The following is a 17,548-nucleotide window of genomic DNA, read 5'->3' as shown; positions in this document are numbered from 1 at the left end:
AGTTGTGTGTGTAGTGATTCGTGTGCGTTGTTGCGGTGCTGTGCTCTGGTGCGGCGTAACGTGCGTATCGCGCGTACGTACGTACGTGCGTGTGCGATGTAGTGTGTAAGCGCGCCGTGCTGCGGCACGTCGGCAGTATGCGTTTTTGCGTAGGTTGTGTCGGATGTATTGGGAGTTGGGGTGAGGCCGTGCGGTGCGTAGCTATGTGTGTGTAATCTGTCGTGTGGTGACGTTTTAGCTGGAGGATGGATCGCGTCGCTGTGAGCGCCAGCGTGATTTGTTTAGTGATGTGACTGATGCGTGCATGTGTTGTGCTGTCTGTGTCTGTGCGTGTTACGTGCCCGTGAGGTGTGTGTGCATGTCGTGGTGTGTGTGTTGTCGTGGATGATGTGTGTGTTGCTGCGTTGCCGCTGCGTCGCGTGCGTCGCAGATGCGCACGTGCGTTTTTTGCGTGGTTGTGTGTGCGTGTGTCTGGTGTGCGGCCCGCGTTTTTTGAGTGTATGTAGTTGTGCGTGTGTTTCTGTAGGCGCGCAGTGATACAGACTCAGCGTGTGTGTGCTCCGTGCCGTGCGTCGGTGCGCTGCGCGGGCGCGCGTGATTGTGTGTGTGTGTGTGATGTGTTGTGTGTTGCGTGAGGTGTGTGTGTGTGTGTTGTGTGTGTGTGTGTAAGTCCGCGGTCGGGTCCGGGGTTTTCATTCACGCGTTTATTATTGGGCTGCAAGTTGCTGTGTGATATGTGATGGTGCTTGAGCGCGCGTGCTACGAAGGCATCGAGTCGATCGTTACATCAAAGCCGCCGAAGTACGCGTGGCCTTAGGGTTCTGGTCCGGGTCCGGGTTTTATTCACGAGTCCGGGTCCGGGTCCGGGTTTTATGCAGGTTTTCCGGGTCCGGGTCCGGGGTCCGGGTCCGGGTTTTATGCAGGTTTTCCGGGTCCGGGTCCGGGTTTTATTCACACCCGTCTAATGCCCCGAATACACACGATTGTGCCTATAAGGCCTTGTATAGTAATACGAATCTCGAAATTGCGTTTAATAAGCTGACAGATGCGGTAAAAAATAACCACCCATTCCCACTATCTACTACTGACTATGACAATGCACATATGTCACATTTTCGGGTACCCTACTGGGCTACTGGCCTAGTGGGCTAGTGAAGAGATTCACAGTTTTCACTGGTGGGTGCCTCCGCATATACAAGGATCGCTTCTTGGCACCGTTTCCACACTATCATTTTTTGCTGAGTATTAAGCAGAGAACCAGTGTGTACCATTTTTCAAGTCTTTGGTATGACCCGACCGGGAGTCGAACCCATGACTTTCCATATGCGAGGCGAGCACTCTACCAACTGAGCCATCGCAGCGGTCAACTGGACTTAAGGCACGTATACATCACGCGCAACATATGGTGGGCTAGGTGCGCCAGCCTTAGTAATATTCGTCATATTTATTTGTATTAAGTGCTGCTCATAGGGTCTATGTCCCCCAGGGTACTGCCGGAACGTACCCTGGTCACTATTTGGTATGGTTAGGATCAGGGTTAGGGTTAGGGTTAGGGATGGGGTTAGGGTTATAGGCATGGGGTTAGGGTTAGGGATGGGGTTAGGGTTAGGGATGGGGTTAGGGTTAGGGATGGGGTTAGGTTTAGGGTTAGGGAATAGGCGTAGGCGACTCCCTAGACTCGTTAGTAGAGTAGGCGAGGTACGGTCCGGCATATTAGATAGTACCAGGGTACGTTCCGGTATACCGGACCGTACCCAGGGTACGTTCCGGCAGTACCCCAAGGGACATAGACCCTCTCAGCTTAAGTGCTCAGGATGCAATGTTTGTCGATATTGTCGCAGTGCTAACCGACCGGGCCATGGGGGATTGACATGGAAACGAGACGACACAGTTGCAGCCGTCGGTTGTGATGAGGCCGGCATCACCACTTCGGGTTGCTGCAACACCGTCTCAACCAATTATGACGCTGATACCCATGCCCATTGTCTTCGACCCCGACCCCAATAATATATGTACACCTCGACCCAATAGGCAGCCATTACGTGCTACCACCCCACCTTCGCCTTTACTCTACCCAGACATGCCTGTGTCTATCCGTGTGCAAATGATTACACGCGACATGCTATTACTACTTACCTTTGTAGTTAAATACTTATCTGAATTTTAAATAGGATGGTAGGCCTACATTAAATATTTTCTTAATATTGTAGTTATTTATTATTAAGGTCGTGGTACGTGTAGGAAAGAAACTATATGGGATAATCGAAATTTTTTCGCATAATATGCTGGATGATATCGGTACCTTAATTACTATTAACTCTTCTCTTTGTTTGATTGTAATCTCTATCTATTTTTGTTGCAGCAGCAGTACGCTTAGACTGTCCGTATGTATGTAGCGGACTATTTGTGGTGTTTTATAGCATGCAGATATAATGTATGAGTGCTTTAGGGACGATATAAAAGGCACGATATTTTTAATTCAAGTCCCGATTAATTAAATTACTTTAACGAAAGCTGCAGATAATGATTCGAGCAGCAACAAGACTTTTTAAAATTGCCTTTTGCTTAATAACTGCTTGATTTCGCTCTTTCACCTCCCTTTACGCTATCCGCGCCTAAGCTGCAGCTACTTACCTGTTTTCATTTACAACCATGTCGACGTAACAAAAGCGAAATGACCGACACCCCGACCCACTCGCCGAATGCGAGCTTGGTGTTGGAGGAGGAAGACATTCCACATCGAGTTCCCATTGTACCGTCGATGGGGGAATGGTTGGCAGCCCGCCGGCAGCGGGGCTCGCCACTAGGACGTGGCCGGGCACCAATGCCACAATTACTGCTCCACAACTGGCCGTTGGTCGTGGACGAGGGGGCAGTTCCCTCGACGTCGCGTCACCACCAATGATGGCATATGGCATGCGCCGACCCTTGACGCCGCTACGCAGACAGTTTTTTTGCGGTGCAATGAAATACACCTGCAACCTGACTACCCGCCACAACCACACTAGCATGGAGAGCATCAAAAGCCGTCCCGAACTGGCAACGTGCGGGAGGAGGTCCAGGAGCCATACAGCAGGAAGCCTCCGCAAATTATTTAACGTTGCACTATTTCATCTCTAGAAATGGCATTTTGGGGCATTTTCCGGTAAAATTCGGCACTAGAGTGCAATAATTTGCATTATGCACGCAAGTTATAGTTATAGTCTAGAAAGCATTAGAAGTAAAATGGGTCTTGTCGTGTAGTTGTGACATTCCGTCAGGTGGCGTAGCCATGGTGACCGGTTGACCATTTTTGTGTTTGAAACGTGATCCGACTACTTTGTAGAAATTCACATCATAGAGATGGCAAATGTTTTGAGCGGTACATAGAGCATGAATCTGTAGTTATTTAACAAGAATAAAGTGTATGTTGTGTATGCGATGTAACAATGTGAGTATTTTTAATTAATTTCTGTTCGATGCTTATTCAGGCCTGCTGCCTATGGACGCCTTCTACTGTTGTACACCACCTCCAGGACCGGTCACTGACACGGGAGGAGACGGGATCCTCACAACCTCCTCCCTACTCGGCGAGACGAGGGGAAGCCGATAACCGCCCCCGCCCCACCACCCTATTCCCACTCCAATGTGAGTGGTGAAGACGAGGACGACAGGCCCAGGCCTGTCGTTTATCTCATTTTTCTGCCTCGCTAGGACACTCTTTCCGCCCTCTTACTTTCCTCTTTACTTCCTCTCCTATTACTCTCACGCTATCTGTTAAGTTTGTTGTCGAATAGGGAAAGGTTGATCGATTGAGTGAATCACTTGTTTCAAAAGGTTTATGGCGTTCTGCGATGTCTGTTTCTTTGTTGTGCATAGAATTTAGTGGAAAACTCCCGTTTATCAGGTTATACCTATAGTGTGATTGCAACACGGTTATTGGTGAAGTGCTTAATCATTGCGTAAAGGAAACTAAGAGTGTAATTACGTATAAAGATGGAACTTTATAACGCCATTTAGGCAGGCTGAACTTAAGACAAAGAAGGATGTAGGTTTTGTTGTTAGTGATGAAAACCTGACGTTATTGGGAGCATCACGTTTTCTTGTGTGAATTTAAGCGACATCAAGAAGGCACGGAGGTAAGTACTTAAGTATAACGTGACATTTATGAGATTTATGTACTACCTACGCAAAACGTATGTGTTTTCTTAGCCTAGTTACGGGTGATGTCATGGTGTTGATACTGTATGTACATTGTAATGCTATGTACATGTGTATGTGCATTATAAAGTTACTTATGTACTCTATCTTTTATTTAAGTACACTTGACCGTATATTACTTTCTCTATTTTAGGAATTGAAGTTACACTAGTACGTTATAAGGTGAATTGAGAATGATGAATATGTCATGATGATTTTAATATCTTGATTTATTATGCATTCGTATTATACTTTGTTTTATACAGTTTTAACGAAGCGAAGCAAGCCATGAGAATAAAAACCCTGAGTCTTGCTCTGATGTTATACGTTCTCACAAGCAGCAACACTATCCCTTTATCGTGGGCTTTATTGACATTTTACGTTATTTTAATTGTGTAGTTTTAGTTTTATTTTATTTAAACTGAATTATAATGGCAATTTTTTTTATTATATTTACAATTTATAACTATAAAATAATTAATTAATAAAGAAGTACGTAGAGTTAAATTTGTTCTAGTAGAGTGCACTGAGAGAAACTTGTTATTCTTACTTATTCTGATCTTGAGTAAACCATTCGTTTCGTGTTACTTCTTGTCTTTCTCGTATCTTTAGTTTTCCTGCAGTCCTTTACAACTTCTACATGTGTAGTGCGCATTACGCCTACAATATGTTGGTTGTTGTTATTTAGCCTGATGAAGAGACATACTCTCAAAAGCTCTCTAATTAAAATTTTACACCTTATTCTATTTTTCGATATTAATTTTCTACATGGGTGTTCGCTTTCTTACTTTATATATATGATCTAAACCCCGGCCTGCTCTGGACTTGCCTCTGTCAACAACATGATTTCGAGAATAACAGATCAATTAACGTGTATAAATTATAATAAAATACAAATGAAATAAATAAGTTCAGGTTATTATAAATTTTTATTAATTCCACAACAATTAATAAGATAGACACTGTTAATTATAATGCATGATGGCTGATATTATTTATCATGTAAAACATGTTTGCTGATATTATCAGAAGAAATAGGTGAGTAATTAAGTCATTTCTAGGTCTCAACCCAAGGCAATCAATTAGTTTTACAATCACACACACACAATTAAATCACAATAAATTATTGGCTGATTCATTCCAAATGTTAAAATAACAGAAAACATGTAGCATGCTTGTATATACTATAATTCCAGTACCACTGTTGATGGAGGCATATTAAAGATAATACATATATGTCGGAGCACCTGAGAGACTGTCAGTGCAGAATACTGCACGCTAAAAATGTATGCAATGAAGCTCATAATACAGGTAACCTTTACAAACACACATTATGAGGTGAATAACGTTTAATGAGTGGCAAACGTTTAAACTATTCGCATTTAAATCCACGTTTTGCACGCTGCTTCAGCTGAATTGTCTGATCGTTTCTGATTTACATATCAATAATTAAACATTATAACATCAACATAATATTTAAATGTATGATTGATAGAATCATATCGATCTGTCCTCATGCACTATTACTGTGAACAAGAGCCGCAGAGCGACTGGGCTCATCTGAGGTCTGTTGATACGGTTATAAACGCAACATTTCAGTCGTGCGCAGTGACACCTTTGTTAGGCGCAGATATGCAGATACGCAGTTGCGTACACATCATTTCAGCAAACATTTTTTTTATTGCAGAGAGAGAGCGAGAGAGGGGAAGAGAGAGGGGGTGAGAGAGAGAGAAAACAAGAGAGAGAGAGCGGGCGAGCAGAGAGAGAGAAGAGAGAGGAGAGAGAGGGAGAGAGTCAGTCAGACTAAATTGTTTTTAAACAAATAACACCCACGCGGCGCGCTACTGTATCAGTTACGTCATCAATTGAAATGTACATTCCAATTTCGCCGCGCGGCGTCCAAACTTTCGACGAAGATGGCGGGCAGAGGTAAGGCAGACACACGTATAACGTACAGATTTCTTCAATGTCGGGGAGGATCAACACATTTCGACTGACAGTCAACCATCGGGCTCTGCAGCGTCCACAAGCTAGCATGCTCCACCATAGCTCTAGTACTATAGCCCGCGTACAGTTTCCGCAAGCCAGCTCCACCATATCCCGACATTGCACACTACTGTAACGTCGACGGAGAGAGCCATGCCAAGGACAGTACAAAACTGGCAAATTTTCATTGGTAGGTTTGACGATTCATTTCTGCAATTACTTATCTCAAGATTGGTTAAACTAAAGTTAAGAAACTAATTCTTTCTGCACTTTTGAGCACAATTACTTATCTCAAGATTGGTTAAACTGAAGTTAAGAAAGTAATTCTTTCTGCACTTTTGAGTGCAATATACATTTGACCTATCCTTCCTGCCGGGACATTCTTCTCACTCTGTTCCGATAGATGGCCTGCATACTGACTAGGTGCAGGGAATAAATAATCCAAACTAGTTGCTACCTTCGTTTAGCCCATGCTGTGATACTATCAGCCACCCACCTGCGAGGTAGGCCTATTTAGAGTTGGCCTTAATCAAAAACAGACGTTGCGTAAGTGCTATTGACATTGTATTCTCAACGTACAGAATCTCATATAGATCGAGAATGAAGTTCATATATGATTTAAGGCGCGTAAACGTTGTTCAAGTAAGTTTTGCATGCAGAATAATTTCACTGTGAAATTTAAGTCTTCCACGATCACACAAGTACCATCAAACACAGTTCAGTCCTTTGTTAATAGTCAACAAATCCATGTTTAACCCTCCTCTTGAGGGTCAAAAGGTTATCAGACACTTACTCTTCGCACGTCAGTGGAAAGCACATCTCATGGTCCTTTCAATAAAGTGATAAAAATGGTAGGTCAGCGCTGAAACAAAAAAGTTTTTCACTCTGTCCATTAGGCCATGTCCTCAGAAAATGTCTGATATCTGACTTTTCCCTCACTGCCCTTTGACCTGTGACCTTCAATTTCGCACTGGTGATGGGTTTCCTGCCCATGACACTAGACACAGAATATTAAGAGCATAGGTCGAGCTGTTCAGATTTGTGCCGCAATTCCGTATTTCCTCCTATACCTTAAGTAAAAGGGGAAATATTCCCCCTCCGTTGACACATCTTGACCTTTGACCCTTGACCCCCCAAATTGGTCATCCTGAGTCCTTTTCACGATCCCCCACCCCCCGACGTCCCAAATATCGTGACCGTACGTCAAGCGGTTAAGATTTGTGCCCAACTGTTGACGGACACACGGACGGACGCTCATGCAATTCTACAAGCTGCATCTGACTTCGTCAGATGAGCTAAAAACAAAGATTTTTCCATCAAAAATTAAAAGTTATTTATCATTAATTCTCCCTATACTCCCTTTCATATTACACTTGTAAAATGTTCAATTGCCAAATCACTAAATGTTAAGTAAGAATAATTACACAGTCTAGTGTCTGAAATATTTGGCACTGAAATGAAGGGAAAATAAAATGCTACCCATGGTCCGATCCAAACTCCACGACAGATGGCGCTCTCGCTCTCGCTCAATTCACCACTGCCACAAGTAGATTTCCGTTACAATTTGTAATGCTTTTTTACTACAAGTTTTACAGCAGCCACGTTACTCGTATCCTATGTAATAAGATTTGGACTAATAAAAGTTGCAAAGATATTAAAAATCCGACCGTTATTTCATGAAAATTTTGATAAAATAGTGATACGAAATAGTACGCGGATTGTGCGCCCAGTTACCTCTTTCAAATCATACACTCACACTGTTTACGAATCTCCATTTGCTGGATTTCCCCGGAGCTCCGCCCACTTTAAAAATAGTGCTGGCATTGTGGCAGTGGTATCCTGAGTGTACGAACGGGCACTGCATGCAGTTTGGGTCCGATCATGGACATTATTTTATTCTTTATTGTAGTTGATCATCGCAAAACCTTCAACATTATGCTGCAGGGCTATCACTTTCTCAATACCCTTTGTCTTTCTTGTGTTTCTCTTTCTTATGCTGCTGCTTACTCTGTTTCTTCTTTTCCTTGTCAGACCTATGGGTGTCATTCTTATTACGGAAAAAAGCAAGCACACTTCCCTTATTCTTCTTCTCATCGGTTTCGCCTGTGCCACCTGATGCACCAAGTGATTGCGTTTTTGCTCTGTCACCTGGTGACATAGTGATCTTACTTGAGGGTGGCATTGTGTGTGCCTGTTCTCCACTGCCACTGGGTTGACTCTACAAACAAACATACATTTCAGGTTAAAATGCCTCTAATGAAATGCACATTATTTACTGAGTTATACTTAAGTTGCTCTTTGTGGCACAAGGCTGTAGTATTGAGACGATAGCATATATTATTGTCATGCTGCAGAATGGTCATGATCTGCATTGTCTACAGAATCGTGTCATGGTCCTTAACATGGCATGTAGAGCCATTCGTGATCTAAAACTGCTTACCAGCAATAAAGCCTAATGCAATTCAAGGTCATGTGTAGTTTAAACAAGCTTGTAATCCTAGTTACATATAGTAGAACCTGATGATTAGATAACCATACTGCATGCCTCCCAGTACATTTTGATCATTCAAATATAGTAAATATAGGACTGTTTATTCTCAAATATAAGAGTTTATAGGGCAACTCATACGGGGCATTTTGGCATATTTAATAGGAGTGTTGGCCGATTTATGTTCAACTTTTATACAGGTATATACTTGGTAACAGGAAAACTGGTTTCCCCTGCTATGATGGTCCATAGTCAGCAACGAGTTCACATCTAAACTAGGCCACAGCTATTTATTTTTTTTCACATATGAATCTATTAGAATCTGTTTTCTTTTCTCTACAGTTTTCTGTTTCTCCCGGGTCTTCTCCATTGTTTTTGTAGCTTGGCAAATCTTTTGCTTTGCAGCCTCAATCATGGTCTGCGCCACTTCCTTCAAGTTATTCGATGCAATGGCTTTCTTAAGTTTATCGTTGGCGTCCACGAGAAGTGTGTTCGACATCTAACTTCTCCTGCTGTGTAGTTTCTTCTTTGGCTAGTTCGCCATGCCTGTCTTTCAAGTCGTTGCTCATTTGTTTTGTTCTTCTGTCTCTTTTGTCCTTTTCTTTCCTCTCATCCTCAAGTTTTCGTTTACGCCGATCATCTTCCTTCTTCTGTCGTTCTTCTTCAATCCGATTCACATAATGCATGTGAGCAGATGGTCCCTTGGCTAAGAACTTTTTCGTGTGTCACTGTGTGGGGCTTGTTGCCGAAGAGCTTCAGCCCATCTGCTGTACAGCGGAGAGCGTTGATGGATGCTTCACTCAAAGCCACTCTGTCAGCGGTTTCCACATTTTCCCCTCTCTGTGAGAAACCTCTTTCTACGTCTGCGTTGCTTTGGGCCAAATTCGGCACAGCTTTGACCACTCGTTGTAATGCAGGGAATATCTTTTGTCCGTTGGAATGCGAGATCTTACTGATGTTGTTCCAGTAGGTGTCAATTTGTTTCTCTCTCACCTCCCCGTCGACTGTGGTGTCATATACCAATTCCTGGCGCACAGTTTCCTGTTGGTATAGTCTCCACTGATCACCAACTTCAACGGACTTCACTCAAAGCCACTCTGTCAGCGGTTTCCACATTTTCCCCTCTCTGTGAGAAACCTCTTTCTACGTCTGCGTTGCCTTGGGCCAAAGTCAGCACAGCTTTGACCACTCGTTGTAATGCAGGGAATGTCTTTTGTCCGTTGGAATGCGAGATCTTACTGATGTTGTTCCAGTAGGTGTCAATTTGTTTCTCTCTCACCTCCCCGTCGACTGTGGTGTCATATACCAATTCCTGGCGCACAGTTTCCTGTTGGTATAGTCTCCACTGATCACCAACTTCATCCACGTCCATGTCCATGAAAGCAAGGCATCTTCCCAAATATTTAATTGCTTCCACAGTCCAGTGTTCCTGCTGTCGCCTTGGTTGCAGCACCCTGCTTTTCTCCAAAATGTGGTTCGACATGGGCAGTCTCTTAGCCAAATGTTCTGTGGCAGAGGTGAAGAATGATCTAGCTCACAGGAGAACCGGTTTCTCCCTGCCAGTCAGTCTTCATTGTCAGATGTGTTTTGTCCCCAATGTCTAGATCCTTGTCGCCTAATTGGTTGGAAGTGGCCATGAAGTCCACCTGCACCAGTCTCCTGATGCTCTTGCCTGCTATTAGTTCCGTCTTGACAAATCTCCCCATGAGTTTTTGCAACCAGTGTCGACAGCTCATCACAGAGAACGTGAACCAATAGTTCTTCCTTCTGGCAGTATCTGAGAAAGGAATTAAACAGGCCTGCCACCGATGCAACAAAATGCAGCTCGACAAGGGTTTCTTTCCGTGAAAGCTGCATATGTATTCTAATGTAACATGCAGTGCTTGACGATGCTGGTGCGCGCTTTTGGACTTCATGCAGAAAATACTTGATCAAAGCATCCCATTGCTCAATGACGCGCTCCACTGCTGGTTGTAAAGTAAGCCATCGACATTCCACGTGCTTCAGCAGCTTATGATTTGGCAGACCAAGTGCCTCTTGAATTTTGGCCGAATCTTATTGCCTCGACGCAGACATCTTGAATCAATACTGGAGGTCTAAAACCAACTCTGGTACATTGTTGGGAAAAGCTTGTACTCCATTAGCGTAAGCGTTGTGGCATATGTGGAGGTTACATGTTCCTAAATCCAACAAGCCACGCCTTCCCAGCTGAAGTACTGCTTCATTAACAATGTTCCGTACAGTTTTGTTAATGTTGGGTCCATCTGATTCGAGCATTAGTAGCTGACGAAGGAAAAGATGGCTGTCACTTACTGCCAAGAGGAGTTTCGCTGCTAGCTGCTTTCCGGTAGCATGTCCCATTAGGTAGCTTTTCAAATGGTGGATTACAATTTTCCATAAGTTGGTGGCCAGTAACGGATAGCGCTATCTAGCTGTTTTTGTCCCTGTGCATTTGTTGTCTCATCATACTGAAGGGTGTATGGCGTATTTGGAGCCTCTTTCAAATCTTGTATCAGCATTTCGGGGAAAAAGGGCCCAGTTGCACCAGAGATAAGGTATTGCAAATATTGTTATAGAACATTTAAATTCCAGATACAGAAAATCCAAAATTTACTGTTGATCATTCAGATAATCCAGTCACATGGTTTGGCAACCAGTCAAATAAAGGATTTATAGGAATTTTTCTCCAAAATATAGGCAACTCCTATAAAAATATAGGAAATATAGGAATTATAGGAGCTCTGGGAGCCATGCCATAGTGACAAATCAATCAATATGCAACCATTGTGTTTAATTTAAAGCAATATCGGTGCCACACCGATGGCTACTCACCAAAGATTCTGCAAACAGGGGTCTGAATTCGCTCTGAGGTTTTACACTACGTTGTGGTATTGGAGGCATACCTGAAAATATAAAAACATAACCTAAATTGATAGGTTTTCTTATTGTCAGTTTAAAAACAAATATGCAGTTCAAATTTATCTGAGATAATGGCTTCAATTGGCAATCAAGCAGTGCAATAAAATTTCTCATTAAAACACAATGTAGTATGTTATGTGTGATGAGTCTGTGAGGCTTAATAGAATGATATCATTAGAGTATTACTGCTAACTAATTTTCCCCCAATTTCTGTTTAAAAAGCATTAGCTAGGTAGTACATGCTAGAAGACGTGATAAAATGATCAATTAAAACAAAAAATTCCAGCATATGACAGGAACTAACTTTTGATTGGCTTGCCTACTGGTCTGCCACTAACTGGTGGTCCCATCCACAATGATGGCTGCTTTTCCGAGGCCAAGGCGACGTTAGGGTCCGAGTATGGACGTATCTTTCCATCCAGTGTAACATCACCACTAGCACTCACTACGTGAATAGATATGCCAGGTTTTGGTTCCTTAGGCAGAACCCTTGCTGATTCTGGTGCTAGCGTGTCTTTCTGGTGAACTTTGGGAACATGGTCTTGATTGAAGTTGCTTGATGGCATCATTTCTTGGAGACGTTGTTTTGGACGAACTGAGACAGTGGTGGGTGGCTCATGTGACAATGGTGGCTCTTTAACTGTTATTGCTGGCTCAAAAGCTAGGCTATCGATTGGTGAAATGCTCACGTTTACATCCATCTGTCAAAAGAACAGACCTTCATAACAACTAGAACAATCATACCGATTGATGATGATGACACGACGTGGATGACGACCATAAAACAGTATTAGCATGTAAGGGTGCAACGTAAATTAACGTGTAATTTCTCCCAAGCCTCAAAATTAAGGATACACTTAGCATACGGGGGCCTAAAGCACGACATGTGCGAAAATAACAGTCGCAATGACATAAATTATTATATAACCTGTCGTATGCACCAATAAACATAATTTTATAGCACTGCATGAGCACGTGCTTTCAATGTGTTCTAAATTTAGGTTTTGTACAGCAGAATTTTCAGGGGAAAAGTCACACAAGTACTTGCTGATGTCAAATTAGGGCGTCTCACAGTAACAGAGGAAGTGGTTGACCCCGAGGTCACGTCTATTTCAATGCTGTGCAGTAATGCTATCAGCATGCATGGATCAAGGAAATGCAAAAACTGGACAACCTTTGGTCGCTTCTCCATGGTTATGTGAGCTGTGGTATCAGTCTCCGTATCCGAATGAAAAACGTCGGCAGCAAATTCCACTTGATTCTCGTCTATTTCAATTAACTGCTAATGAAAAGTGCAACATAACAGATCTATTACACATTACAGTTGTTGATAAAGTCTCACATTAATTACATCTAACTGTCAAATCCCTTGTCATCTCCTGTTTGTTGTTTGATCTATTCATTTATTGCTCTGTCGCGACTCACATTTATAAAGACAGCATTACATTTATAACTGTCTATTAATTGCTTTTTTAATTAAATACAAACCATTTCGTTGACTGATGACATAATGAATGAATAACTGAAATAATGTTATTTACTTCGTGAAGATGATCCTCATCACTGATTTCCTCTGACTTGCGTTTTAGTCCGTGTTGATGAGGCAGCAGGCTGGGTGCAACCATTTCTTCATGTGCAGGTGCATCTTCTGGAGTGATACTGAGTACAGCATCTTGGATGTCAAGAACAGCATCAAGCTTACAGCTTTCAACTGCAGACGGTGCGGACTCTTCCCCGCAAGGCATTAGCACAGGGGATTCTAAACGTGAATTATCCATTTCCGATGCGACGTGCTCACACGCCTGTGGTGGCGGTGGCAGGGGCATTTGTTTTCTACCAATTGCGCGCGGGGGCGGCACGACTTCCCCTGTGGAGGCCATCAGCGATGTCGTGAATTGTGCATCCTGCATCTTGCTGCCATCAGCGACAGCATCCGGTGTGAGCACCGTCACTCCCCCACGCTGCGGTCCCTCCTCAACCACCAGCACCGCTCTCCCTGGGCCACTGTCAGAATTCTTTGCCGTCTCATCAGATGCTTTTCTCTGTTGCTGTGCTCCTCCCATGGGTCGTGGAGATGCCTGCAGGCTTTCTGTACCCAATCCACTGCCCAGCTCCTTATATTCATCTGCTGCTGTTAAAGTCTCCAGCAAGGTGCCAGTTGCCTCTGGCATTAGCACTGCAGCAAGACATAGCACAGAATTAGGATAACGTCCACTAACAGCAGTGTTTTGTTTGGGATATGCAGCTGGACATGGATTTAAGAGACACAATGTTGGATAGAGTTGATTTTTTCTGCAACAATAGCCCCACATGCTCACAGGTATATTCGAGGCTGAACGGCAGCTGCGCGGCTGTGTGCGAGCTTTTGCTTGCAGGCAACATACGGCTGGGGAAAACCATAAATGGTCTGGTCAGCATACACAGCTGCCTCTTTCCCTCTAGTGCTACATACAATGAAAGTGTCAACGACACTGTAGCTCACCTTGGGTGTGATAGAAGAGGGAGGTGTGTATATAAAGCAAGAGTATATATGGGAGAACTCCCATTATATAGCATATCTTCCATTATATACTCTTGATAATGATGATATATGCGTAATTTTTAATGCGAAAATAAATGTTTCAGATCTGTTGGCATACAATCTGATGGCGTTTACCGTAGGCAGACACTGAAATGCATAATGAAATTGCCAAAATCTACCTAATTTGCATAATTAGAAAAATAAATAAAAACGCGTGTGATATGTTTTGGGGCCTGTCCTCATTCATTCACATACCAGAAATGAGCAAAATCCGTTGAACCTGCCCTGACTTATGGCCATTTCCATTTTTGCAAAAAAGTGGACGTGGCTCGAAAGTAGGTCAACTGGCGTGCTCCAAAATAGGACGTTCAAACCTCTCCCATAGGAGTAACAACTATATGCAATTTGAAACATGTGGGTTGTGACATTGTGGACGCGAATTGTGTGAATCATTCATTTTTGATTATCTATAACGCATTGTATTTGTTTTTGATTATTTGATTCTATTCCAATGTCTGCTGACCTGATGAAGAGATGTAATCTCGAAAGCTCGTCAATTAAACTTTAAACACCCTTATTCTATAGGTCTACCTTGACTTTGTTTTTATCATATCATATGATATATAGTATATATATATTATATATATATACCTGTTATACATACATACATACATAACATACATACATACATACATACATACATACATACATACATACATACATTGCTCTCTCTCTCTCTCTCTCTCCCTGCCTCCCTGTCCCTCTCTCTCCTGCTCTCTTCCCACCTGCTATATGTTTTCCTCCCTCTCTTACTTTCACCTCTCTCCCTCGCGTTCTTTGTGTGCATGTATGTGTGCGTGTGTGCGTGCCTGTGTGTACATTCATCTCTCCTCACTCTGAAACATCGTATATTGCCGATGCATACGGCAGCACACTAGAATAATATGCATCCGGTTCATTACATCAGGAGTGAAATTACTGCTTAACACATACCTGACTGCATCTGTATCTTATCTATCCAATCTCTCATTTCATTCTCATCTGGTGCTTGAAACAAGTACTCTGCATTGTCAGCCAACAGCAAGCGAAAGACGTGCTTGTGTTTTGTGTAGTCAGTCGCAACAGTTACCCTAGACCTTCCATGAAAAAGAAAGACAGTATTGCATGAGCTACTGCCTGTTGTTGCTCCTACACTTCTTATGGATAAATGTAGGTTGTAAAAAATAACTATTTTGAACCTCATTTATTATTTTTTTCCTCATTGTTAATACTCGTGGTATTTGTTTAGTGACAATCAAATAATATATACCACTTTCTAATAAAAATTACAAAATCGAGATTGTTATTTAACACAGCATCTTAGGAGACAGGCGTCATACTTATGTATGAGGAGTGGAAATGTTGAGTGGGTCTGCATAGCTTCATATTGTCCTTTAGTTTTCAGGAATGCCAACAGATCTCCAGACAAGACCACATAGTAATGCTTCCATGAACTGAAACAAAAACAACTTCAGCAATATGGGGATGATCTTTCGAGATTTTGCTAGAAATTAGTGAGAATAATACAATTCTATTACAAAATTGCAGAATGTATACTTAAAAAATGAGTGTCAATAACACTAGAGCTCAACTTGGGTGTGATAGAAGAGGGAGATGATATTTAAAATTTGGTAAGCGTTTCATTTATGACGGACCGAAATGTGATCAAATGACCTTATTCCCTGTTTTATACTAATAGAAATTTTACTGGTTTGTTTCAGGGTTAGTTTTGATGCGAACATAAATGTTTCAGATTTGAAAGTCTGAAATCTGGGCGAGAATAGGCGCTACACCTAAATGATCGCCATTTTGATTTTCGATTATCGCGCAAATAAAAGTAATAAAATATTCCAGTCAAATTACTGTAACGAAAAATCTAAAACAATATTACACGTAGGTATGATTAGGTAGGTAGGTAGGTAGGTAGGTAGGTAGGTAGGTACGCAGGTGTAGGTAGGTAAATTTAACAAAATCGAATGAATCTAGATGGCCATTTCCATTTTTGCCAAAAAGTGGGCGTGGCTCGAAAGTAGGTCGACTGGCGTGCTCCAAAATAGGACGTTCAAATCTTTCCCATAGGAGTAACAGCTGTATGCAATTTGAAACATGTGGGTCAAACGGTTCTTGAGTTATCGTTGACCATAGGCAAATGTTGACGGACGGACGGACAGACGGACGGACGACGCCCCATGGCAATAGCTCATCGGTGAGCTAAAAATCGAACTACTACACCATTTATTCACAATAAAGATGTATTTACCGTATAGTTGCCTTCTTTCTTCTTGAATGATACACATGCTTCCGCTGCAAGTAGCCTTCCTTCACTATGGGATGTAGCTTGTTCAGTTTCTCGGGAGTGATTGGGACGCTTGTCTTCCTTATTTGAAAGCTCGGTGCTGCAGCCCTTTCTCTTCTATGACTACCTGTCTTTTTCACTGGAGTAAACTTTGGGGAGCCTGCATAAGTATGAAAAACACAGTTAGTTAAATAAACTCAAACTTAAGTAAATGTGAAGAATCATGAAAAAAGTGATTGTGCTACGACGTTTGTGTTACCCCTGTTACCACTACTTCTGTGGCTGCTGCTGCTGCTGCTGCCACTGCTACTGCATGCTACTGTTGGTAATGCTGCTGCTGCTCCTGCTTCTGCTGCTAATGCTGCAACTGTTGCCACTGCTTACTAGTAATGATGCTGCTACTCAGATGCCCCAATACATGCAAAATGTAAATGCAGTAGGTGAAGCCATTCAAATTTGTACAACGTTTGTTGACAGCTAAAGAGTAAAGATACAGAAGATTTCGCCAGTCTACTAGTTGTAGCTGAAAAATTAAAAACGGGACTGCATCTCATATAGGAAGAAGGGCTTCACACAGCATCATTTCACAGAGCAGCACAAAGAGGCCATTTAGTGGCACTGCATGATTGTCAAGACTTAAATACAGGAACGAAAGTTTAGCATCGTAATAAGTCATACAAGTTGTTTACACGGAATAGTCTTGGAATCGCGACTGATACTTAAACTTAAACTTAAAATCCTTAGTATTGTTTTGACCAACTAGCCTCAAGGTAATTCAGCAACAAGAGCCGCAGAGTGACTGGACTCATCTGAGGTCTGTTGCTACGGTTATAAACGTAACATTTCAGTCGTGCGTAGTGACACCTTTGTTAGGGGCAGATATGCAGTTACGCAGTTGCGTACACATCATTTCAGCTAACATTTTTTTTATTTCAGAGAGAGAGAGGAAGAGAGGGGGGCGAGAGAGAAAGAGAAAGAAAAAGAGAGAGAGAGAGAGCGAGAATAGGCGAGTGGGCAAGAGAGAGAGAGAACAGGCGAGTGGGCAAGAGAGAGAGAGAGAGAGAGAGAGAGAGAGAGAGAGAGAGAGAGAGAAGAGAGAGAGAGAGAGAGAGAGAGAGAG

The 17,548-nt window shown here is 42.5% G+C and overlaps 1 protein-coding gene across 3 annotated transcripts in view; it reads right to left on the bottom strand.

The window, feature by feature from the left end:
* Positions 1–7,965: 7,965 nt before the first annotated feature.
* LOC106811811 (spectrin beta chain, non-erythrocytic 1-like) overlaps positions 7,966–17,548 on the bottom strand; it is a 51,667-nt gene continuing 42,084 nt past the window's right edge. For 2 of the 3 annotated variants that reach the window (XM_014815530.1, XM_014815532.1), the window contains 8 exons: positions 16,393–16,588; positions 15,473–15,586; positions 15,087–15,229; positions 13,114–13,748; positions 12,747–12,854; positions 11,877–12,273; positions 11,486–11,556; positions 7,966–8,383 (listed from right to left, as the gene is read on the bottom strand). In XM_014815530.1, the coding sequence (XP_014671016.1) occupies positions 8,123–8,383; positions 11,486–11,556; positions 11,877–12,273; positions 12,747–12,854; positions 13,114–13,748; positions 15,087–15,229; positions 15,473–15,586; positions 16,393–16,588 (1,925 nt within the window). In that variant the 3' untranslated portion in view covers positions 7,966–8,122. The remainder of the gene's footprint in view (positions 8,384–11,485; positions 11,557–11,876; positions 12,274–12,746; positions 12,855–13,113; positions 13,749–15,086; positions 15,230–15,472; positions 15,587–16,392; positions 16,589–17,548) is intronic. The other variant, XM_014815531.1, reaches the window with a different exon arrangement.

The sequence above is a fragment of the Priapulus caudatus genome, unplaced genomic scaffold, assembly GCF_000485595.1.
Source record: "Priapulus caudatus unplaced genomic scaffold, Priapulus_caudatus-5.0.1 Scaffold578, whole genome shotgun sequence".
Lineage (NCBI taxonomy): Eukaryota > Metazoa > Priapulida > Priapulimorpha > Priapulimorphida > Priapulidae > Priapulus > Priapulus caudatus.
This window is presented reverse-complemented; position numbering and strand designations above follow the sequence as displayed.